The 25,045-nt window shown below is 40.9% G+C and overlaps 3 protein-coding genes across 6 annotated transcripts; 2 read left to right on the plus strand and 1 right to left on the minus strand.

The window, feature by feature from the left end:
• The first annotated feature begins 3,433 nt into the window (after positions 1–3,433).
• On the plus strand, positions 3,434–8,092 carry LOC116256024 (protein PLASTID MOVEMENT IMPAIRED 1-RELATED 1). Of its 3 annotated transcripts, none has more exons than XM_031632152.2 (3): positions 3,434–3,631; positions 3,745–6,474; positions 6,564–8,092. In XM_031632152.2, exons 2-3 carry the CDS (start codon positions 3,917–3,919, stop codon positions 7,720–7,722), a joined length of 3,717 nt encoding a protein of 1,238 aa, XP_031488012.1. In that variant the 5' UTR covers positions 3,434–3,631; positions 3,745–3,916; the 3' UTR covers positions 7,723–8,092. The 3 variants fall into 3 exon arrangements, with proteins under 3 accessions (XP_031488012.1, XP_031488013.1, XP_031488011.1); XM_031632153.2 differs by having other exon boundaries at positions 3,748–6,474; XM_031632151.2 differs by having other exon boundaries at positions 3,434–6,474.
• A 2,519-nt stretch (positions 8,093–10,611) lies between these two features.
• LOC116256689 (putative E3 ubiquitin-protein ligase SINA-like 6) lies at positions 10,612–14,431 on the plus strand. Of its 2 annotated transcripts, none has more exons than XM_031633100.2 (2): positions 10,612–11,595; positions 13,242–14,431. In XM_031633100.2, the coding sequence occupies exons 1-2, from the start codon at positions 11,320–11,322 to the stop codon at positions 13,902–13,904; spliced, it is 939 nt and encodes a 312-aa protein (XP_031488960.1). In that variant the 5' UTR covers positions 10,612–11,319; the 3' UTR covers positions 13,905–14,431. The 2 variants fall into 2 exon arrangements, with proteins under 2 accessions (XP_031488960.1, XP_031488961.1); XM_031633101.2 differs by having other exon boundaries at positions 10,621–11,595; positions 11,837–13,311.
• A 2,830-nt stretch (positions 14,432–17,261) lies between these two features.
• LOC116255774 (serine/threonine-protein phosphatase PP2A-1 catalytic subunit) lies at positions 17,262–24,676 on the minus strand. The gene is made up of 7 exons (XM_031631766.2): positions 24,448–24,676; positions 23,881–24,163; positions 19,691–19,805; positions 19,054–19,162; positions 18,886–18,963; positions 18,228–18,419; positions 17,262–18,127 (listed from the first exon to the last, which is right to left on the minus strand). The coding sequence occupies exons 2-7, from the start codon at positions 24,131–24,133 to the stop codon at positions 17,954–17,956; spliced, it is 921 nt and encodes a 306-aa protein (XP_031487626.1). The 5' UTR covers positions 24,134–24,163; positions 24,448–24,676; the 3' UTR covers positions 17,262–17,953.
• Between the last annotated feature and the right edge of the window lie 369 nt (positions 24,677–25,045).

Consider the following 25,045-nt stretch of genomic DNA (forward strand, 5'->3'; position numbering starts at 1 on the left):
AAAGATTTTTTGGGTGAGCGAGAGAATATTTCCACCATTTGAGTGAAGGCCGACGAAGGTTCTTCTTCCTCCTCGCAAGATTAGCCGCCTAACAGGTCCTTCTACCCCGCAAAGAATGGCCGCCTACCAGCCACCACCTTGACCGTTGCACCAAACCCCTCCAAAACCTCCAGTTCCTGGGCGTGTAAGTAGATCGGATATATCTTATTACAAATCTCATTTTGGATCTGTTTACATGAATCTGGATATATCTGATCATTGATCCCATTTTGGATCTGTTCACATGAATCTGGTAAAAATTTTTGGACCTGATTTTTAACTGGATTTGGATTTAATATGCAGTTTCATAACCAAATCTGCATGTAGTGGGATCTGACAAAGACCTGACCCGATTACATGCCAATATTGAATATAATGCTGGTCAACTCTGAAATTGGCTTTTTTTTACAAAAAAAAAAAAAAACGGCATCCCAGTTTGACTCAGAATTTGAATTCAATTACATTAAATCCAATTAAGCCACATTCCGTAAAGCTGGATTCAACCCCAAACCTGATGTGACGCGTCAATCAGCAATAAACTAAAACTGAATAAATTGCCTCACTTTGGTAAGGTTCCATGTGTAATAATTTATTTGAATCTTTAAATTTGTGTGACATATCTAGGCGTTGCTTAAGATCGTATAACAACTTAGGTCCATTGATTTGATTTTCATTCTGATTAAATTACATTCCACATGAAATTGCCGAATAATCCGAATTTAATTACTACAAAATCTGAATCGAATGCAAGATTTTGTTACCAAATCTGATGGTACTCAGTTTACATCAGCATATCCCCAAACCAGATCACATGCAAAAATTCAAACTTGGTTTCCAGTCTTAAATTTTGGATTTGAAATCCAACTGTGCATTATCAGATTTATATGGGTGAATGGGAGGAAATCCCGCCTCCTCATCATTGAAGTGAAGGCTAAAACCTCACGGTTTCTCACCATCTTTTCAGATTTGCTTTTAGTGCTTCGAGATGGTGCTCTCATTATGCTTTAACTTGCATATCAAATTGATTGAATTTTATAGTCACTAAAACCAACCCCGACGGCCAATTTGTTGCCTCCCCATCTTGCTCATCAAGTTAAGGAAGAAAGTAGGTTTAGAATTGCAGATATCAAATTCATGTCACATCATCAACAATTTAGTGTACTATCATGTGATGAACATGTTTTTGTTATGTAGTAGCTGGGAAAGCTTAGTTAATATGAACTATCTAAAGCAAGATAAGTTAAATAAATCAGATGACAGAATCAATGCTCCTGCATTCATACAAATCATGTAAAATTAATCATCACTAAGGAATCTGATTAGATTGATGGGAACAAGGATAGGTAGAGTGAAACATCATTTGTCCAACAGGCCAGCTTAAAAGGCGCTACAAGTGGGGTTTAAATTTTTCGACTCTGAAACAGTTAAGGCTTAGACCCACTAAAGTCATAAAACTAATTAAGTTCCTAGCAGAGGCAACATGAGGGTGACCGGCAGGTAAAGCTGGGCACAGGGCGGGTTGCCGGCGGGTATTCGGTACCCGTTTTTGTAATATTTATTTTATTAATTTATATATATATAATATTATTATAATTAATTATATTTATATATTATTTTATATTAAAATATATATTTTTTAATTTAATTGGGCCGAGCTTAAGCTCAGGTTTTAATGGTTGGATTGGGCTCGAGCCCGGGTTTCTATGTCAACCCAGGTAGCGTGTTGCCCCAAGCTAAGAGGCTTACCGACAGATTTAAAATTTATATGTAAATTTTAAGTGTCATAATTTTTCAACACGACCAACATGCTATGTTTGTGAGCGTGTGTGTGAGAGAGCGACAGAAAATCCGGTGGCTATTTCCACGGTACTCTCTAGGCAGGCAAGAGTTTGATGGTCTGGTGGGTGTTTGGCTTTCTCTCCAAACCATTGCTGATAAAAATTTGTGTCATATATTTAAAACACGTTGCTAAAAGCTCCAACAACCATCGTTAAAAACATAATAAAATATCGTTGCACCATAACTGTTGGATGATACTTTTAATAACTGTTTTCAAATATTTGGCCGTTTGGCAAAATCTAATAGCCGGCTGATTTCAGTTCCTCTGTATATTGTTCATTGTTGAGACAACTTTTACTTCTTCTTTTAATATCTAGTTTTGCTTAATATTTAAATCACTTTTTGCCATTCAACTGAAGAGTCGACCGAAAGACGAGCCAAACTGTGCAACTTTTTTGGCATTCTTGATTAATTTCAGACATGAAAATTTCGCTTTTTTTAGATAATGACAAGTAATCAAAAATTGTGTTGCATATTTTAAGAACTATGCATCTATACAGCCTCACTAAATTCATAGTCACAAATAGCAAACGCACATATAAACGCGCGCGCAGGCACATACACACACACACACTGTCAAGCATGCGTACAAGAAATTAGCTTTCAAAATCGAGATAACAGAGACATTGATAAGGAGCCAAAAAGAGGAAAGAAAGAAGACACAGTGTTTGCTAGATAACGCATCCGGAAACAACAACACGCCGAAAAGGCTTTCGAAACGATGGAAGGGACAGGGCGCATTGGCCCCACGATTGCAGACCGGCAGGCAAACTAACATGCCAACATCTACACGCTCCTTCCCTCCCCACCTTCACCTTTGAAAACCCACTCCACAGGAACAGGTCTCCTCTCTCTCTCTCTCTCTCTCTCTCTCTCTCTCTATATATATATATATATATATATATATATATATATATATGAAGACATAGAGATTTTGAAATGGGGAGGGAGGCTTGTTTGCTATTGACTGAATCTTTTCTGTGTGTTGTACTCCTCTCTTGGTGAAAAAGGTTTAAAAACCATTAATGCAAGAAAAAAACAGAGTCCAAGCCAACTTGCTGAATAGGCCGAAATTGTAGAATCCTGTAACAAAAAGGACAGGAAGATTGATGGCTGAGTGAGGTTTACCTTCGTTTTCACCAAATTTATCCAATCGAATGTTAAGTTTTTTTTTTTTTTTTTTGATGGAAGCAAGCGTGTTACGAGTGCTTCACTCCAGCAGTCCAGCTCATGGCTTCACATGCGAAAAAGAACAAAAGAATTTTTATGTGCAGAGGAAGATGCTGTGGAGAGATTTTGGAGTGTATACTTGATGAGGAAAACTGGGGCTACGAGTTAAATAAGAAACTAGTTAACTCTGCTGTCAGAAGCATCAATATGAAGTTATCGACAGTCAAAAAGTATAATAAGGAGGTTGGTCTGTAGAAAACTATGGTCTGTAGAAAATTATGAATTTGAACTATTAAAATGATTTGGGTGCATTATTTGAGTTGGCTCCCTTTTTAGCAATCAAATTGCCGTCGAATGTGTATTTATTGTTTACTTATTTATTTATTTATTTTTTTGCACCTCTCTCCTCTTCTCCCTCCTCCTCTTGACCGGTGGAGATTTGGAGACTGGTGTATGACGATTTAGGCACGCGAGGAACCCAACTCCCTCCCCTCACCAGTCAGCCTTATTTTACCTTCTAGCACCATTTGATGCAAACAGGAAGCCGACGAGACTCATCCATTTGCTCAGACATGGCGGCAAGGTGACACTTCTTCATTTTCTTCGTATCCCCTTCGTTATCTTCAAGGAAGAAAGATAGGAGTGGTAAAATCAACACCCCATTATGCCAAATCTGACTTTTTATGCCTACATTAGAAGAAAGAAGAAGGTGGATCGTCTGCCTACTGTGATTGTCTGAAGGGGAAGGAAGAGGATCGATTTGGGTACCTTTTCGAGTCGACTGAATCGCTGATTTAGTCCTCTTGGTGTTGTGCTTTCGCGTTCATTCGCCAGTTTCTTCGCTGCGTTGTGGCGTTTTTGCTAGGCCATGTTGCGGAAAATGGACTCTGGAGGAGGGAGCACCGGCGATTCGGGAGGGCAGCTCTTGAAGGAACTCGAAGCCCTGAGGAAGGCTCTCTACCGCAACGGAAACCCCAATCCCTCCCCTCGTTCCATCTCTGCGGGGAAGTCCCACTTGAAATCCTCTCGGTCCGGCGTCGATTTCTCGGCTTCGAAGGCGAGGACGTCCTCAGAGAAGGAAAATCCCCCGTCGTCAGCGGGTACCAAGGGCGCCGGAACGGCCATTTGCCCGCCGGAGAAGAAGAGTTTGTGGAATTGGAAGCCTCTCCGTGCCCTAGCCCACGTCCGACACCGGCGGTTTATCTGCTCGTTCTCGGTTCACGTCCTTTCAGTTGAGGGCCTCTCTCCCGGCTTCAATGGGAAAAGCCTCTGCGTGAGTTGGAAGAGGAAGGACGGAGGGCTGCAAAGCACGAAGCCGTCCAAAGTAATCCATGGCGTCGCCAATTTCGACGAGAACCTTTCGCAGAAATGCTGCGTCAATGGCAGTGTCAACGGTCCGAGCCACATCGCCAAATATGAAGCAAAGCAATTCGTGCTCTATGTTTCCATGGTCGGCTCCCCTGATCACGACCTGGGTAAGCACCGGATCGATCTCACGAGGTTGCTTCCTGATACTTTTGAAGAATTGGCGGAGGACAAGAGGTCTGGCAGCTGGACTACGAATTTCAAGCTCTCAGGTAAGGCGAAAGGCGCAATTCTGATCGTTACTTTCGGATTTTCAGTGTTAGGGGATGAATTCAATCAATCTGCGGTTGAATCCAGCGTGAACAAGAATAATCTGAGCCTCACAAAGTCGAAAAGCTCGAACTTGTTGGCAATCACTAGGCCAGCCTCATTAGAGAAGCCTAAGTTTGCATCCAGTAGTGTTGTAGGCCTTGGTCATGAAGGCCAGAATTCACTGCTTCGATCTGGTAGCACTCCTTCAATGCGAGCATCGGCCCGGAATTCCCCTCCTAAGAAATCCTTGTATAATTCCAGAGAAGAAACGAATAGCATCCCTGGAGATCGGCCCAGTTATGGAACAGAGTTTTCGGCTTTAGGAATAAGCGGATTCGAGGGACAGAGAAAAACTGATATAGAGGTTTCATTGGAAAAAGATGCTGAAGGCAATACAGGGATCGAGGAGAACGAATTTGGCATAGTTGAGCAAGGGATTGAAATTGTTGATTCCTTAGACAATAGCAAGAATTCTAGTGCGCTGGCAATGGAAACGGATACTGCGAGTGAGAGCGCCAAGCTCGAAATGTCTGAAGGAGCTCTTGGCAGTGTAAATATCGAGGAGGGATTGGAACAAATTCATGAAAATGTAGATCCTAAGCCTGCGTCCGAAGCAACTATTGACAGAAAGGAGATTGAAGAAGCTCAAAGGAATGGTGAGGAGACTGTTGATATTTTACCTTTTGAAAAGGATTCTTATTCTGATGAAAAGGATTTGACCTTTATGGAGTCTGAAGAAAGAGAAAATTTGCTAAATAGTCATGAGCTAAAGGATGTCCCCTTGTTCACTGATGAATCAGCTCTGGAGGAGTTGAATGCAGCCTTTGGAAATGACCCATTTTCTGATGACGATACCTCCGAGATCACGCTTAACCCAAGTTTGTTGAGTCAGCCACAAGTGGGAACAAGAACTGATCTCGAGAAAAGCAAAATTGGTAGGTCTTATAGCTTGGATGATCTAACAGAATCTGTCGCCGATGAATTCTTGAATTTGTTGGGAATAGAGCATAGCCCATTTTCATTGAGTTCTGAAAGTGATCCTGAATCACCAAGGGAACGACTATGGAAGCAGTTTGAGAAAGATTCACTGGCTAGTGGGGGTCTCTTTGCTGCAGATGTTTGGAACGGAGGGGATCCCCAGCTGGAAACTGAAGGATCATTTTCCAGTGAGGCCGTTTCTCAGTCAGATATGATGAGGGGCGAGGAGATAGAGACAGAGAGCTTTCCTCTTCCTAGAGATCATCTTGAAAGCCAGACTAGCTTTGATTTGGATGAGGAATTTGAGCTTTCATCCATTGTACATGCTGCTGAAGCAGAGCATGAGAAGGCAGTTCAAGCTATGAAAAGTAAAACTAGAGCGAAAGTACTGGAGGATGAAGAGACTGAATTTTTGATGCGGGAATGGGGCTTGAATGAGAATGCCTTTCAGAGCTCTCCACCCAATAGTGCAGGTGGATTTGGTAGTCCTATCCATCTCCCTCCTGAGGAACCATTAGAGCTACCTTCCCTTGGTGAAGGGCTTGGCTCTTTTGTCAGAACAAGAGATGGTGGATTTGTGCGGTCTATGAATCCTGCCCTTTTTAAGAGTGCCAAAAACAATGGATCACTGATCATGCAAGTGTCTAGCCCGGTTGTGGTTCCTGCTGAGATGGGTTCAGGAATTATGGAAATCCTGCATGGTTTAGCTTCTGTTGGAATTGAAAAGCTTACCGTGCAGGCAAAGAAGCTGATGCCTTTGGAAGATATAACTGGAAAAAGTATACTGCAAGTAGCCCACGAAGCTACACCATTTCTAGAGGCATACGAGAGGTATGCATGTATATAGATTGGTCTTTTAAGTTACTTGTGTCTCACTTCCATTTTAAACAAAGTTCATTCCATCGTCTTCATTTTGACAGGCAAGACTTACTGCAGCATCAAGCAGACGACATGGACACGAATACTGTGGGTGGCTCCTCATTACAACCCAAATCCAGGAGAAGAAAGAAAGAATCAAATAAATGTGGGCAATTCTCGAGTTCCTCAGTTGAGGATTCAATCTCAGAATTTGTCTGTCTGGAGGATCTTGCACCATGTGCGATGGATAAAATTGAAGCCCTTTCAATGGAGGGGCTAAAAATACAGTCCGGTATGTCAGGTGATGATGAGTTATCAAACGTTTGTGCTCAATCAATTGGAGAGATTTCAGCTTTAGAGGGAATGAGAGCAAAAACAACTGGAGCTCTCGGTTTAGAAGGCACCGCCGGGCTTCAGCTGTTAGATTTAGAAGAAGGCAATGAGCCAGTGGATGGATTAATGGGTTTGTCTATTACCCTTGATGAATGGATGAAACTGGATTCTGGGATAGTTGATGACGAAGAGGAATCCAACAGTCGTATGTCTAGGATCCTTGCAGCCCATCATGCTAAATGTACAGACTTGATTGGCAGAGGTAAAACAGCAGACAAAGCAAGTGGAAAAAATTCTGGGAGGAGATGGGGTTTCTTGGGGAACACACTAACTGTAGCATTGCTGGTTCAGCTTCGTGATCCTTTACGTAACTATGAGCCAGTTGGTGCTCCAATGCTTGCTTTGATACAGGCAGAACGAGTTGTGGTTCCCCCAAAGCCCAAGATATACAGTTCGGTTTCAGATAAAGGTAACAGTGAGGAAATTGATGAGCCTGAACCTTTGCCAGAGCAGGATGAAAAGAAAGAAGAAATCATCCCCCAGTTCAAGATTACTGAGGTCCATGTTGCTGGGCTAAAGACTGAGGTTGAGAAGAAAAAGGGATGGGGATGGGGATGGGGAACGGGAAAGCAGCAGCAAACTGGTTCACGATGGCTACTTGCGAGTGGGATGGGAAAAGCCAACAAAAATCCTTTTATGAAGTCAAAACCTGTTTCTAAGTCTCTTCCACAGCATCAGACCACAACAGTGAAGCCGGGAGATACCTTATGGAGCATTTCATCTCGTGTTCATGGTACTGGAGCCAAATGGAAAGAGTTGGCAGAATTAAATCCCCACATACGAAATCCAAATGTTATTTTTCCAAACGAGACAATTCGGTTAAGTTGAAGAACCTAGTTTTTCAGAGAACAGGTCTGATGTAATTATGGCTTGTTAGATGAATCAGCTTGTGTAAAGTAGCATAAGGGTTTGTGGTAAGGTTCAAAATTTTGGGCTTCTGAAGTTTGCTCCAAACGTGTCATGAAGCATCATCATAATGATGTTTTATTCAGTACATATTTTGTCGTCTCCCGAGGAGTGTAGAGAGACTTGAGGTCTCTGAGGAAAAAAATAATGGTAAATATACCTCTTGCAGCATCTGCGTTTTTCTTTACCTGTATTCCAGGAAATGTTTGAATTCTTTTTGGAATGTATTTTTTGATAGTCAAATTCCTATAACCAGGATATATTGGAAATCTGAAATTGCTAGTTCATGTCACGCAGCGTGTGATGCAGAAGCTACAAGAACGTTTTTTATTGTTTCATTCATTTATTTTATTTAGGTGCTTTGCCTAGTTAATATGGGTGCATGGAAAAAAAATATTTAGTTCTCTTGGAAGAAGGAAAAAAGGTTTTCACTGCCAAAACTATTGAAGAAGCCAATTGCTGAAGTCACTGATTATGGGAGGACATCTTGTGCATAGTTCTGTTTGTGGTGGAAGAGTGGTCTAGGATAAAGAATGGTCTGAAACCATGTTAGACGTGATTGCTCCTCCAACCGTTAGCTAATACACATTTTTTGTATCTCAAGCTAAAACATGGTCCAGTTGAATGGTGTCATTATATTAAACTTTTCACTCGTGGTGTTGTGTTTGTCTATGGCCCAGGTGATATTCAGAAAGGGTCTAGGTTCCTTTTGTCGTAATTCATTATTTCCATGTATCCTTCATCAAATCGTCATCCCATTTCTTGTATTTCAGAACCTGATCTGTTGGTCATGGAACCGTCTTAACTCCCATAGCCATTCTAAGTGATGATTGTGAGTTCTGAGATAAACATGGAACACTATTCGAGGCAAATCATTAATATCTTGATGAAATGAAACGTACCTGAATAATTCATCAAGGACGCCCACCCTTTATCTATGTGGAGTGGAATATTAGAGCTTTGCAGGCGTGTTTGAATTGCACAAAGGGTCTTCTTGTCATGGGATTATGGTCCCATTAGTGAAAGCCTTCCGCGTTTTGTTGACAATTGAGTACATTTGTACAAGTCTCAATGTTACCTGGCTTTGTTCACACGCTGTTGTTCCATGTTTGCATTGTCTTTTTGTTCAATAAGCTTTGAGTTCAGGAGTATTGTTAACCTTCTGCTTCTCCATGTTCTCATTGTCCTTTTGATAAAAAAGCTTTGCTGTGATTAGGAGTATGGTAACACACTTTTCCTGCTTTGACTGCCGTCGTGGAAAAAGGTAAGCAGAATGAACCCCATGGAAGCCATAATCTGCAGGTTTCATCAAGGTTGGAAACCTCATGGATGGTAATCTGGTTTTTTCCTTTTTTCCTTTTGCGTTTCTCTCCTCATTCATTACTTGGCCTATGCCCTTTGAATTCCTTGTTTCTCAAGGTGTTCCTGTTACGCTCTTTATTCACAGGCAGATGACTTTCAGATCTTGTAACCGTAAAACTGTGAAAAGAATGTCCTTGACACACTAGAACACTGCAAATAATATTGTAGTATGTTACGTTGCATTACTTTTATAAAGCCAACTTACTCAGATTGTCAATAATCAGCAAGGGACAAGGTGGATATTCTTACGGTTCTGAGATGGATATTCCTTCAGAATCGTAATCTGGTCTACACGAATATGAGGAATAAGACTGCCTTCTCAGACACAGTTCATAGAACCAACAGCTCGAGAATTTTGGGAATTGTGGAGAATTATCTAAAGGTTTATTCGGGAAGTCAAGTTCTTAATCTGAACGTTAGATGGAGATTGAGAAATTGTTGGCTATCTTCCCCTAGAGGATGCGTCAAAATAAGCATCTGTAGTATTTACTCAATTTAAAAAGAAAAAGGAATTTACAATAAGAAACTATGAAGCTATATTTTTGAGAGTAGGATGGGTCACTGTGGGGAGGAGATAAGAAGTGGTGTTCATGGGAGGAAATTTTGGGAAATTGTGATCCCAGTTGGAAGGTTTTAACTGAAGCCTCTAGCCTTGATCTAGTGATTAATGTATATACATCTCTAGATGGTTCACCCAATAGCAAAGGTGCTCGGCCAAACCTGCTACAGATTTTGTAAAAGCTTTCGACGATTATCTGTGAACTTTGTGAACGGATAGCTAACTTCTTAGCTAGTAATGCGCCAATTGCTTGAGACTTATTGGTGGAAAGATCCTCTGGATTGGAGGCTTTAGTAATTTTTTTGTATCTGTTATATCTATTTTTCATTTTCATCAATAAAAACAGGTAGGATTCCAGCCAAGCCCAGCTGGTCAATGGATAAATAAATGATGAGATGGGTTGTACTAGAGGTACTTAAAATGCAGCTGGTTCTCATTGAGCAGCTATCTCAAATAGCGTGTTTATTCTGTGCAAAATTCTGACAACCTTCTTGACCAGCTTGTTTCCGGTGAAGATGATGTATATTGTAAAATTTCACCAAAAGGCTGATAATTTTTTGTCAGATCTAGATTGACGGATCTAAGTATGATGGGAGATTTGTGAGGCGTGTCTTTCACATGTTAAGATGATGGACGAGAAAAAAAACTAGTGGCATCAACAGGCCCAACAGGAAAAAGAAGTGTAGCATGTGATTCTTAAATTTGTAGTTGAAATGGTCATAGAAGTTGTAATGTTCCGTTATGAGCATGTTCGGCCAACAGCCGCATCTAAAGTGATTCTTGCCCTGATTTATGTAAAAAAATATAAAACTATAAAGAGAACGTTGGGTGAGCGAGAGCCGTCAGAAGAAGGGCCACCTTCCTGTTTCCCTCTTACTAAAGCTGTTTCGTCAACGAAGCTCTGTTTGAATGGATATTAGCTATTTGGTGAATCTTGAATCCTTGATAGTGAATGGGTTCTATTTTCAAAAAGATAATTATTTTTCTCTCCTTCCTCGTTTAGTCGTCAAACATCTAAAAAATTTTTGTAAACTATTTCTAACGCATCCAACACACCTCATTTTAAGATTTTCTGAAATTCCCTCTCTTCCACCTTTTGTCAAGAAAATCTCCAAGCCAGGAGTGCGATCAAACACTACATAAGAAAGATTTCATCCTCACCTGTCAAAGCTGATTTTTCTTTTTCAAAACAAGCCAAAGCGATGAAAAGAGAAACCAACAAAATAAGCCTTTTCGCCGGAAAAGTTTACCATTTTCGCGAGTTACTGGTTATCGTTATTTTTCTCTTCGGAAAATCGCACGTACGCACCCACGCTTGGCCTGGACAACAGCAGCGCCAACCCTCCAACGCCCACCGTCCTCTCTGAGATTGGACACTTCGACGTCTAGGATCGTTTTTTTTTTTAGGGAGAGAAAAGGAAAGGCGATGTGTGAGGTACGCAACCTGCAGGCTGTGTGGCGGTCCGATCGAACGAGTCGGTGGACTGGTTTCCCGGCGGCGGCGGTACCGAGGCTTCTCTTTTGCTCGTTGCTTTGCGGTGGGCCTGCGCATCAGAATTTCCGGAATTGCAGGTGCCCGCCAGAAATTGGCCTGCAGCATGGCGAAGTTCTCGGTAGGCGACGAGGAGGAAGCAGGCCCCAGCACGAACGACGGCGTTGATGATATTCCCGATAGGAAACGTCGAAGGACCGGGGAAACATCTGCTGATGGTGAGGAATGCGGCGACGTTAAGGATGCTGGTGGTGGAGATGCCGATAAAATTGCAGAACGTGGTGAAGGAAGGGGGGCCAATAGGCTCATCTCCGTCGCCATAGACCCTGACCTTCTCGATTGCCCCATTTGTATGGAGCCGTTGGCTCCACCCATTTACCAGGTGAGCAGTCTTCTTCTTCTTGTGGTTGTCTAAGCGCCCTTGTTTCTTCCGTTGGTGTGTTGCCTCTCTCAGTGCAGTGGCAACTCTTTCTGGAATTCAATTAAAGTATTTGTGGTCTTTAATTGATGCTAGTTAAGCTTTTACGTTTGAAGAATAAGGAAAAAATGGTACTTCGGACTTGGTTTTTATATAACCTGAACGGGAGTTTTTTTCTGCCTGGAATCGCTTATGCACTTCACAGGAATTTGGTCTCAGGTGACCGTAGTCATAATTATGTTGGGGTTGTGGCAGAGCTTGTTTTTGTGGTAGTTGCTGGCAAATTTTCTCAAAGAGACAAATTACTAGTGAACGTCCAGTTGGTACATGGACAACAGAGAAGGTTCTGGTTTTTTGTTCCAGAGAAGCTTCTGATTATTTGTTCCAGATCACTTGAGATTACTTACCTGCTGTTTCTTTATCTCATATGAAAATTTTTTAATTTGTTATTGGTATTTGTATAAAAATATGAGAAAATGTTTCTGTTTCCAGATGTATTTTGTGCTTGTCATGCATTGGTTGTTCGAACTAGTACAGTCAGCAAGAAACATAGACTTTAAGGACGATACGTTTGTTATGCTATGTGCTTTGTTTTAAAATTGATCCTTCAGCCTGAAATTTATGGTGAATTGCACATTATCTCTCAACGATCACCAATTTGAAATGGTACTTGGCATGTGAAGAACATTGGCTTATCACTTATGCACACAAACAGATGCAGATGACATGTACACCTCCATAGCACAAAGAGATCTGTTTGAAGCCACTTCTTCCGAAAACTGAAGTGCACTGTCAGATCATAAAGCCTCTAAAGATTATACATACTCCATTTGATGAACCTACTGCCTTGAGTTAGGACAAGCCCATCAAAGCCTAGCAGGTCGCCAGAACATAATTTGTGTGCTCTCTTGATCTGATTATCACGTCCAGGTAAGTCATAAGGGAATTTTCCAGCATTACTTCCATATTTTCCGAGTTTTACAAATTGGCAATATCCTTGCTTTAGTATTACACTGGGTAATATGTGATATTCCAAGCACCAGTATGTGTAAACACTGAAAGTAATAAGATGCTGGACGGCAACGGTTTCCTTAGAAGTATCTGAATAATCTGGTATTTCTGTCTGAAGAGCATTTGTATGCCACCTTAGGGGATGGCTCTGTTATATGATCAGTTGATCATTTTTGTGGTCTGAAGACAAGATTTGAATACGTATAGACAAAATAACTTGCATTCAAGATCTATAAGCTTGAACGTGAAGTATTTATAAGATCTTTTAAGATATTTTGAATGAGGAAAATCCTTAGGGTATCAAGATCATGCAAGGAGGTTATGCTTTAGTGATGGAGCCAGAAATTTCTGGGTAAGGGTCAGTAATAGTTTAAATTTCAAACTTTAACAGACACTTATAAAAATTAAGGAGGTAGCCCTGTATAAATAAGACAATTTCTGTGGCTGGTGTAAGCAATGGTCCACTCAGCCCACACCTGACTCTGCTACTGTTTTGTCTCAATGGCACATTGCCTGTCAACATGCAGTGACTGCTTTCAATACAGTCCTTTTTCCATCTACTCTTAAATTCTTCTTGCTTAGCTAGATCTGCTGTGCAGTGTTGGAATGGGCATATCACCTGCTCCTCGTGCTGCTTGAAGCTCAAGAAGAAATGTCACACTTGCTTTGAGGTTATCGGTCTCCACCGCTGTCTCGCCATGGAGAAAGTTGTTGAATCAATTAAAATTAATTGTTGCTATGCACGCTTTGGATGTTTGAAGTCCATAAGTTATGCAGATAAAACAAAGCACGAGGATTCATGTATTTATGCACCCTACGTTTGCCCTATTTGGAACTGCACTTTTTGTGGTACCTCTGAACAGATCTGTTTTCATTTCATGAGTGTTCACTCAGTTTCTACAAGATGTTTCAGATACAACCACAGTTTCACTTTCACAATGGATAAAACGGAGGAGTGCCTTGTCCTTCATGGGGACGATGGACTCCTCTTTCTTGTCAATAACAGAATAGATCTCTTGGGAAATGCTGTGGCAGTGGCCTTAATCAGTCCAAGCTGCCCAAGACGTGATTTTGCATATGACTTGATTGTTCGGTGCAGAGAGAGAAGCCTTAGGCTACAGTCGTTTACAAGGAGAGTAAAACAAGCACCGGATCTTCCATCCCAGGATTTTCTCCTTATCCCTCATGATGCTTATTTGTGCGATGGACAACTCAAGTTGGAGATTTGTATATATAGTATACCAAAGGAGCCCAGTGAGTGATGCAAAATTGCAAATCGAAGACAGCACCCTGGTTTTCTGTTATGTTTGAGGTTTCATCTTCGATCTATGGTTGGGGTTCTTTCCATTCTGTAAGATATGTTGTAACTAGTTGTCTGTACATGTCGTATGGTGAAAGTGACTACCGACTCTTTTTCTGCCGTTTAGATAAAATTACGTTTTATCCTTAAGATGTCAGTTGTACTGGGAGTGGATATCCTTTTGGTGTTTGTGTATGTTCTGCCATCAGAAAATCGAGGGCCTTGGACTGCAGTGCGTTTATGGGAAGCATGAGCCATGAAGCAGCTGGACAACCTTAATTCTTTTCTTTCATTGCCCATTTGCCTATTGAACTTCTTCTTGTACAAAATTTTCATCTCCAGTTATGATGACGTTCGGTGATGTAAATCAGATGAACTAGTCGTTGCTCCATTTTCCGCCCTACTGATTATCACCGTGTAAATGGGTCATCTATGTTTTCGAACTCGAGGGGTCTCTTTTTGATTATTGACTTGGAGTAGCCTGATGGATACTTGGTGGATGCTCTCAATTTTCTTGCATAATTTACATTCTGTTCTACTAATCTTTTGTATACTTCACTATCTTGAGTGATGTTTCAGACGATCTAGGTCTCTGTTTTGCTTTTTTTCTCAACTAGTTTTTTCTGTCTTTATCACGAATCTGGACTTTTATCATTCACAAGTGAAGCATGTGATTTTGCAAGTGCAGAAAGCCACATAGCATTAATTTTCGGCAAAAGTGTGATCCTTTGGCCAATATTCAGGCGGAATCCGTGATCTCTCAGTGGTTTCTGGACATGTCACGATTGTTTTCAAGCTTATTGCAGTTCCGGACCATAGATGCTTTCGGGACTTGATTGTCCAATCAAGAATAGTGCAACAACCGATACTCAAGTCATCAATCCAATGGTTTTCAAGTGTGCTGAGGGAAGGGGAAGAAAGCAACTCAATAATAGAATAAATTGCAAACTGATTTGTTTTTAGTTGTGGGTTTGCCATGAAACGAGGCTTCTGATCTTTTCTGTTCAGAACAAAAAGCCACCAATTTAATTTGTAGGTTGAAGTGAAATATGGCTATAGGAGCTGGATGCAACTCGATCTGTAGAAAGTGTTTCCCTGTTCACGTTTCGTTTTTCTCTTTTCCTTTGTCCTGAATGGCCAATTTTGAGGTTCGGTGAACCTCAGAACTTCATTTCGTATGGCAACGTGTATCGGGCTTCGTCTTTTAAAAAACAAAGCTCTCGACGAACCTGTAAGCTGAAAATGAACAAATAACTTTTCACCTGTTTGTACTTGTTAACTCAAACGGGGAGGTGACAAAAGCAAGCTCAGTAGTCTTCCGTCGCAAATGCTGAAAGTCTGAGAGGTCGGCCTGGTAGGGACCGACTCTTCTTCCTGAATCTTTTTCCGCAAGAAAATAAGAGTTGTTGGACATTTTTTTCATGTTGTCAAAAATGCCTCCTTGCAGAAGTGAATATTGGTTTTATCCTTCACCTCTTTAGGACTGCGGCCCTTTTTCTTCCAAGACCTTTGTGGCGTTCTTTCTTGAAGGCTGAGAGTCGGCAGCTTCCGTTTCCACTTCAACTTTCTCCAAGTCATTCAAAACATTGAATCTAACTTGACTTTCAGCATTCGTCCTGGCAGCAGCCTGCCTCCTCTTAGGCGTTTTGACGAGAGGCCAGGCATTGGTCTCTTCAAAACGCTGCCATTTTCACAAGCCTTTACAGCTTCGCAGGGCCCGTCACAATGAGCCGTAGATCCTCATCGTCTACAAAACTTGACTTTTGTCTCGTATTGAATGCTCTGTGCAGGGACCTTACCTCCTTCGACTTCTAGTTCAGTTTCCGACACAGGCTGAAGTCCAAGAGCAGCGTCGATCTTTCATCTGCCTCCACGAAAGTTGCTAATCGATGATATGAGAATTGGCGTTGGAAGCCCTCGGCCTCCACATTTCCGCAGGCAAATCGGAAAGTCTGATCCAGATTCCGACTTTGGTTGGTGCTTTCGATTTCATTGGCATAACGGGGTACCATTTTTCTGTGATCAAGAGCCTACCTCTGGTATGCCATCGTTCAGGCGACGTGATCCGCTTGACGTCATCCTCTGAGGTTGTCCGGATCAAGAACAACCCCCTGCCTAATCTAACATCTGGACCTGGACGATGGTTCCTTAAGGACATGAAAACATAAGAGCAGCCCAATCGTCCTTTTCCCAGTGCCACCCGCCAGAGTTGCTGTGGTGCTGAACTTGAAAGGTTTGCACATTATTTAGTAGGAAAATCTTGGCACTCTTCCCGTTTACTTCTTTCTGCTCCAGTGGAGGGATTTCCTCCTCTTTTAATCCCGTTTCTCCCATCCATAATAGAGACCCAAGTCCGGATCTCTCCAGCAGGGAATCCTGCGCTCCTGTGTTCAGGCCATCGTCCGCCAGTTCCAGCATCATCTCCTCCCTCCGGCCCTCACTCCCACTTCCTTCTCGCCACCCACCACGCTTCCTTGGGGGCCGCTGGCACCCCAGTGGCCGCTCCCCTTGACGCCATTGCAAAAGTCCTCTTCTAAAACCCTAGGGAAGCTTCTCACTCGGCAAAACTCTAGCTTCTCTCTATCCCATGATCCCATCTAATTGTATTGTTGGCATTTCGATCAAGTGTTCCTTATGTTGACACGTTAAGCTATTCAAATTCACTTGTATTGAGAATTCTCAACACAGTTTAGCTACAATGACAAAACCAGTACGTCAAATTTAACAAGCTTCCATGCAAACTCGAAGTTTGCCACATATTAAACCAGCCTCCCCGGATCCTTCTTATGCAAGACGATACGTCAAAAACAGATAAGCTATGTTAATGATTATACAATTAATCAGATAGGTTATGTTAATGATTATATAATGATTATATAATAAATCCTGTAACTAGGATTTATATCCATTATCAGATTTTCCGAAGAGACGCATTGTTGTATGCAGGAAAAATGGGGACTGCCCAGCAGATTTGAGGATTATCGCCACAGCTCATCATGCACGCCGGCCGCAGTCAAGGACCATGTTATACCAACCCACTCTGGTTGCGTGTGCAGCGGTAGCCGTCTGATTGGTGATTCCGAATAGGCCTTGTATCCACTTAAACGTGACAATAATGGGTGTCGAATCTTACGATCCTTTCTTCGGTTTGAAGGAATTAAATTGCGCGTCCAAGACATTGATGCCTAACGTCAGCAACATTAACACAATAAACCCACTACACCCACAACTAATAAAATTGAAAAATGAATCAAAAGGAATCCATCCCGAATATCAAGTCCATCACAACCGCGAATTCTGCAAAGGTGCAAACTGAAGCTGAACAAGGACAAATCTTGGAAAATTTAGAGAAGGCGGTCCAACTTTACAGGTGAGATACAGTGTGTTCTTTGTTCTCACAATTCGCATGCAATATCTTCCGCAAGATCTTAGGCACAAGTATAATAATTCAATCCATACGTCAACGCTTTTGTAGATCCAAAAGCACAAGTCTAGGATGCCTTGTGTGCTTCTGTTGCCTGTTTCGTGTGTGCATGTTCTCGTGCATGTTTGCATACGTGCGTGTAGATCACAAAGCATCCAGCTAAAGAATAGTCCAAAGAGGCAGGTGCAGGAAGTAATGAGCTTCCTCATTTCTGGTCGGCGTGCAAAAACAAGATTGAGATCCTGTGCAACAAAAAGACTCACAACCAGTCTACCGATTTGAGTAAGCAGCAAAGAAATCTGGCCTCCAATCCATTAGAAGCCGGCAGACCAACAAACTCTCGTAAGCCCGCCTCTCGTGCTTCAAGGGAACCCCTGTTATTGCTGCTATCTTTTAAAAATACACGACAATGAAACAACAAAGCCTTTCCAAAGTGTTTCTGATGGCAACAGCAACCACGTAACACTGTCAGCAGAGCATGACCCCAAAACAAAAGAATGATCTCCACTTAGCAAAACTCTCCTTTTCTAAGACAAATCTGCAGAAAGGCAGTAGAAAATGAGCACTGCAGAGTACAAGAGATACGATCACAAAAAATAATCAGGAGTCTTGCGTGTAGTGTCAGGTTCAATCTGCCGAGGTGCAGGATCGAACTGAAGAAACCTCTGCTCCATAGACTCGCCAATCTCCATTATTGCAGCCATGTTACCACAACGGTAACAGTAGTTAGGTGCACTGAAAACAGTTACTACATTCTTATCCTGCAAAAGAAGCACGCAAACCCACAAATTTATATTGCAATGATTGTGGTGCAGGGAGAGAGATAGAGACAGACCGACAGAGGAAGGGAATCTTGTGTACCTGACACCAATTAAATCCGTCCATTACAAGCTGGTGGGCTCTTGAAATAAGAGTAAGACCATTTGTATGGTTGAACTGTGCTGCAATATCCTGTCCAAACGTGTAGCCTGCCCCACGTGGGGAGATTCCCCAGCCACAGCGATCATCCGGGTCAGACCACAGCAGGTCACACATGGGCCCTTCATGAGGAACCTATTTCAAACATCAAACATAAACCAATTGATACCAAGGCAAAGAAGCATGATAAATGCAAATCAGAGCAGATGCACCCAACACTAGCTAAAGAAAATCACAAATTGTAACTTTAGAATTATGATCAATGGGCGCCCCCACCCCACCCCACTCTCTCTCTCTCTCTCTCTCTCTCAATGAGGACACCGGAGCAAGGTTTCCACCAAATAACATTGCACAAAGAAGAAAGCATCTTGAAAAAGGGAAAGAATTCTGCTACCACTGCACTGTAAAAAATTGTGCACACATTAAAATGCATAAATCAAGTGAGAGGTGTGTAGACACCGCTTGTCAATACACAAGAAAGATGTCTCATTTGGACAGATATTAGAAGTAGCAGCATTTGTGTATGCCGGATGAAGCCTTCACAGTTAAAGAGGAATACAAAGTGTTAGAGAAAGGGATAACACAATATTAAATTGCATACTTCCTGTAGCCGATCCAGTGCTCGGATGTTATCCAACGTATCTAATGATGGGGAGAGACCACCATGCAAGCAGAAAACCTGCAATAGCCAAAGTGTACCTGGTGCTTGTCAATCAATGAATGAGAGAGAAGAGATCATCAAAGCAGGCATTCCACATCAATAACTGACCTGACTTTCAATGAGAGCTGTCAGAGGCAGGTAGTCAAAAAGATCAGTGAAATATTTCCAGACATTTGCATTTCCATATTTTCTCAAGCACTCATCATAGAAGCCATACCTGAAAATTAACTACATGATCAGGAAAAAAAAGAAAAAAAAAATACAATCATAAGGAAGCAGCTGCTAGGGCCACCATGAAAATAAGTGAATTCAATATAAGCCTTTACACAAAGAAAAGAAAACCCAGAATTTCCTGTACATTCGAAGATGTGTGTTACAAATATTTTGCTACCATGAGAAACAATTCAGATCAAGGCCATAGTTTGAACATGGAAAAGGGGAAGAAAATGTGTTGAGCAACAAGCTTTCGTCGTGCATTTTCAACAAACTCCTTTCTTGTCAAACTATTATTTAGATCGCAGGATCTCATCTCATCCTTTTGCAAGTTAAAAAAATACAGGACCTCCAGGGACGAAAAAAAAAGGTTGAAAGAGTATGGATAGGAGGTTGAAAAAAAATTCTTTAGCCGCAGCTAATGTCACGATTATCACTGTCCAAGACTCCAAGGACCAAAAGCCCCACCAATAGATGCTAATGAAGAGTAGTGAAGCAAAGAAAAAAGAAAAGAAAAGGGAAAGAAACATACACTTGAGTTATCTGCCGACTTTCATGATTCCCTCTAAGTATGGTAATTCTATCTCTATACCGTACTTTCAAGGCTACTAGCAATGTCACAGTTTCCACGGAGTAATATCCACGATCTGCAACCAAAGAGATGGCAAGAACCCAGAGTCACATAATTGTTTGTTCTACTCAAAACACCAAACTTCTCCACCAACTTCATCACCCTTGAAACCAGGGAGGGTTGAGTGTGTGAATATTTCTGTTAAGAACCCCAAGAAAATATTGAGATACTTCAAAAGTAGTTAAATTCATACAGCAGATAAATAATGTTTAAGTTAGTTTTGGGGATAGTGGATACGAATCCATGATGGTTGTCTATAAATAAAGGGAAATGAATGAGACCGCTATTAAAAAACTTATATTTGGTTACAGAAGCAAAAAAAAAAAAGGAAAATAATAAGATAAAGGTTATTCATACTTTTTTAAGTGAAGTATAAATGGAAAGGTTTCAAAGGTCAAAGAGGTTTTGAAATAGATTATCAGCAAAATGTGAACAAAAGGTAAGGAAGAGAAATAGAAGATAATATTAAAGGGAAACGAATGAAGAGGAACAATGGGCATAAAGTTTAGAAATTTTCCTAAAAGTCCAAGTCCAGCTTTCATGCTACAACCCATATAGAACTTCTATGCTAACACTATAAGAATCATTGGACCCGTATTTATGAGCATACCTATATGACAAACGTTGCCCTGAGAGGTCAGAGGAAATTAAAAGAATGAAAGACCATAAGGAAGAACAGAATTAAGAAAAAGGAGGATAGAAAAGCATAGAAGGATGCATTCCAAATCAGAATTAAGACTTTAAAGTTTGAACTTATAAACTAAGCTTTTTGTCAATTCTTAAGCATCCTTTAAAAATTCCTACTTTCCCATAAAATTACCTATAGAGAAATTTAAAAATTCATTACAAAGCAAAATTTTATTAGTTTTCGCAGTATGAACTTCAGTTACAATATGATGGAAAAATGTGCATGCGTCCAACAATAGATGGGCCCACATGATCAGTAATGACAACAATATTTAGCTAACAACTTTATCTCTCATTGTCAGAGTCATAAGCTAGATAAATGCATGTAAATCCTTTCCCATAATGATGCATCACTTCAATATGATGTAATCCTAGATATCCAGTTAGAAAAGCTGTATAAGGAAACCCAAGCTGGTAAGAGGTGTTTCTTTTCGTCATAATTTAAATCTGTCAAGTTAATTGTTACTGCATGTAGGGAATGACAGATATATTTGGTGCATGTTGTGTTTATGATGTAGGGAATGACAGATATATTTGGTGCATGTTGTGTTTATGATACATTCTGCATATCCAATGAATTCCGCAATCTACATAAGCACTGAAATATAAAAATAAACCTACACAAGACAAGAACATATATTTTATTTAGAACCATAAAGAGAAAACAAAAACCCTGAAACTGAGACCAAACCATAAATGATATACCAAAATCCAAGGTAATGGAAGACAGATGATTCACAAAGACAAAACACTCTACAAAAAGCAGAGCACGTAGTATCTTCAGGGTTGCACTTATGCTAGTGACAGGAGTACGAGATTACTTAGATGAACTGCTTTGTTTAAAGAGATGGAGCAGTTCTGGTGGCAGATGAAAGCAACTAAGTGAAAAAAAGGAACACCCAGCTGCTGCCAAATAAACATGAAACCACCTAAACTGCAACCTTGACAAGACCACTGGCTGATGGAGAATTACATCATGATCATCCACAAAAAAAAAAAAAAAAAAACATCACTGGATAATAAAACAACTAGCCAAAGCATCCAAGAAATTTGGCAAATGGAAATCCTCAAGGCTCAAAGAAAAGAATATAATCCCCCAACCAAATATTAGACTTTAGAACACGATATTAAGCAGGATTTTAAAATGTACTGTCCTCTTGATAGTCATCTTTTCATTCAACCAACACTTGCCAAGTTTACATAAGTTTAACTACAGAAGTGAACACATTTTTCATATTAGGAATATTTAATTGGAATAAAGCATATATTACCTTCATGTTGTAATGTATGGGTTAATCATGTTCTGTATGTATCTCTACAAAGTTAACTATTTTCTATATGCTAGAAAAAAAAACTTTATCTGTAACATCTCTCTTGAATCGAAGGATAATTTTCTAAACAAAGAATGTCTTTGTTACCTGATATGCACTCGGTCAGGAAAAATTTAATATTTTTGAGGATATATACTTCCCCATATTTGCATGGTGCGAGAATCTCCTTTCTTCTCCCTCTTTCAGACAATCAAGAACTTATGGAACAATAGCTCACTTTAGATGGGGAAAAAAAAAGGCTGATTTGTCCATTTCATGCGAGACAAAGTTAAGCACCTATTTTACCAATCATGCTAATAATAAATAGAATCATGTCAAGTTATTCCCATAATTAGAATCCAATTTATTTATATTTCTTCTAACACAGTTAGACTCCTACAATCAAACAAATTCCTAGATACTTCACTATGAAGCCAATCTTGCTCCAAGTTACCAGCTAGGTAGGAGATCCATTTATGCAATTAGATATCTGAATGTAAAACATGTTAAGGACGGGAAAATTGCCCTTCACTCATCAGACATTCAAGAGAGAGCACACCACCACAATTTTCCACAAGCTCCTCCGAAGCCAGGACAAGAATACAAGAGACTCAACAAAGGAATGCAGGTGTTAAGTTGAAAATGGATGAATATGGAAGAAGCATAATGAGAAACCAGATACATTAATAAGTTTTATCAAAAGGAAAGCATCCTTTCTATGAAATAGCAAAGAATAAACTTAAAAGAAAAGGCATAACGGCCAGATAGACAGTTTTAATAAAAGCTGCAAAGTCATATTTACATTTCATAGAACTTATGCAACAAATTATAAGTTACACACATGAATCACCAGAACAGAAAGAAAACCAATGGGATACCAGTGAAAACGGTAATGGTAAGAACTTAAGTTATTTGCAAATACATTGACAAGTATAGCGGTTTATAGGTCACAACCTCCCAAATGGGAAGGAGAATGTCAAATAAGAAATGATGCCTAAAGCTGCAAATCAGAAACACTGCCAGAAGGGAAGCTGTTGAGCGAAATTACAATCATTTTCAAACACAAGGAAGTTTTTCATGCACATAGAAGTCCAGAACCCAAACTCTAAAAGTTTAAACTCTGCTTTATTCACCACAAGCAAATAGAACTACAAAGGTTTAAATAACGAACAACATTTAGCTACAACATACCATCTTCTCTATGGTTTTCAAGATACTGGCTAGAAATAATGGCATGAACACAGGATAAACAATCACAAACCAGATCGGACACATGGTAGGAAACTTTTTGCCCGGAAATTAAACATAATGCAAATAACATAACTGTTTCATCAAAACCACGGACTATAGTACTCTAGATCAAATCAAAACTTAGCGGTGACAGCATTACCATGTCCCAGGAAATAAGGCAATATTACAAATAAAACGACCATGATACATCACCACCATAGTCGCAAAAGACAGCAGTATTATCTCGACAATAAAAAAAGCCAACATAATCCTGAACGCGCCACGATGTCTTCTAAATTTATTCTGCTTTGCAAATATTGTGATCTATCGCAGTATTGACAAAATTCCGCTACCTTTCTGTCATACCGTTGGTATATCCACATTATTTTTGTGTCTTCAAAGGTTTTATTTTATTTTTTTATAGGACATACTTCTACCTTTTTTCTGAGATTTCCCTTAAAAAAAATGCCTTCATTTCCCCTAAAAATGTTTTTCAATCGTCACGAGATTTTCCTAGCCGGTTTCTTCAGCCCTGTCTTCTATGTCTTGGTTTCTATATGACTCGACGCCGAGGAGATCCCGATCGCCGAGTTGTCTGGCCTGCATCGCCACACAACGTCAAGGCAAAAGGAAAACGGAAGATAATGTGATCGACTGAAAAGCTTAAACTGTGGCATCATAAGCAACCGGAGAAGCCAGATTATCACTGAACCAGAAGCTTCAGATAGAAAAACTTAAAGCATCGGAAGAACAACAAAACCGATGGGCCGGTAACCAGATCGCCAGGAAAAGCAAAATTCAAGGAGGCGGCAGAGGCGATCGCATGATCGAACCAGTACGAAGTAGAGAAGAGGATCTACCAACCTACATAATCGCCCATGAAGAGGTAATTCGTATCAGGAGCCTTGCCGCCGATGCGAAACAGCTCGATCAGGTCATGAAACTGGCCGTGGATGTCGCCGCAGACGGTCACCGGGCACTTGACGGGCTGGACGTTCCACTCCTCCACCAGGATCGCCCTCGCCTGCTCGCACAGCGACTTCACCTCTGCCTCGGGCAGGTACTTGCACTCCATCAGCAGCTCGATCTGCCGGTCCAGATCCGCGTGGGAAGGCATCTTTTTACGGGCCAATCGCTCCGCCGCCGACTGTCGTTCCCGAAGAGAAACGTCTTCAGAGGGAGAGACAAAAACAAAAAGCAAACGGATTTCTCCTAGGAACCGAATCTGAGGCAAACGGATCGAGTCAAGTACGCTCTTCTCCTTCCGACGCAGCTGCTGCTTCTTCCTCTTTCCTCTTCTTCTATTCCGCCCGTTTCGTCGCCTGATATTTCTTCAGCGGCTAGGGCTTCGGGCCATCACCCGTGAAGACGGAACCGGAGGAGCGATCGCAAGGGCTCTGGATCTGAATCGGAGAAGGAGAACAACCGTACCTTTTGGAAGTTGCGCGTCTCTTCCTTCTTCTCTTGCTCGGCCTCCCTATTAGGATCTTCTTCTAGCTAGAGAGTCTCGCTCTCTCTCTCCTCCTCTGGAAGAGAGAAGGGGGAACGAGGGTTGCCCTTTTCGGCCGGCGTTGGGAGGAGTCGCTGGTCACCAACAGGCTTTCTTTCCCTTGCTTTTTTTTTTTTTCTAAATTATCATTTTCTTTTCTTCCCTTTTTCTGTTTCTCATTTTTTGACGAAGAGGAGCTGCGAGATAGGGGGAGAAGGAGAGGAGACCACTAGCTCTTTAAAAAAAAAAAAACAAAAACAAAAACAAAAAGAGAATGCTGCTGACCTTAATTTCCATTATTTAACGTGGCCTTCTGCTTAGGACCCCAAACTTTTGCCATAATCTCAAAGAGGTGCATGATTACTTTCTTTTACAACTGAATGATTTTTTTTTCTTCAACTGTTATTAATTGTTTGGTTTTCTTGCTGACGTGGCATGAGAACTATGTCCCCTTTGAAGAGGAGTTGAATTATAGTTTTTAAATTTTGATTAGGGCTGAAGTTGAATTATAGTTTCTAAATTTTGATTAGGGCTGAAATA

This window comes from Nymphaea colorata, chromosome 6, assembly GCF_008831285.2.
Source record: "Nymphaea colorata isolate Beijing-Zhang1983 chromosome 6, ASM883128v2, whole genome shotgun sequence".
NCBI lineage: Eukaryota > Viridiplantae > Streptophyta > Magnoliopsida > Nymphaeales > Nymphaeaceae > Nymphaea > Nymphaea colorata.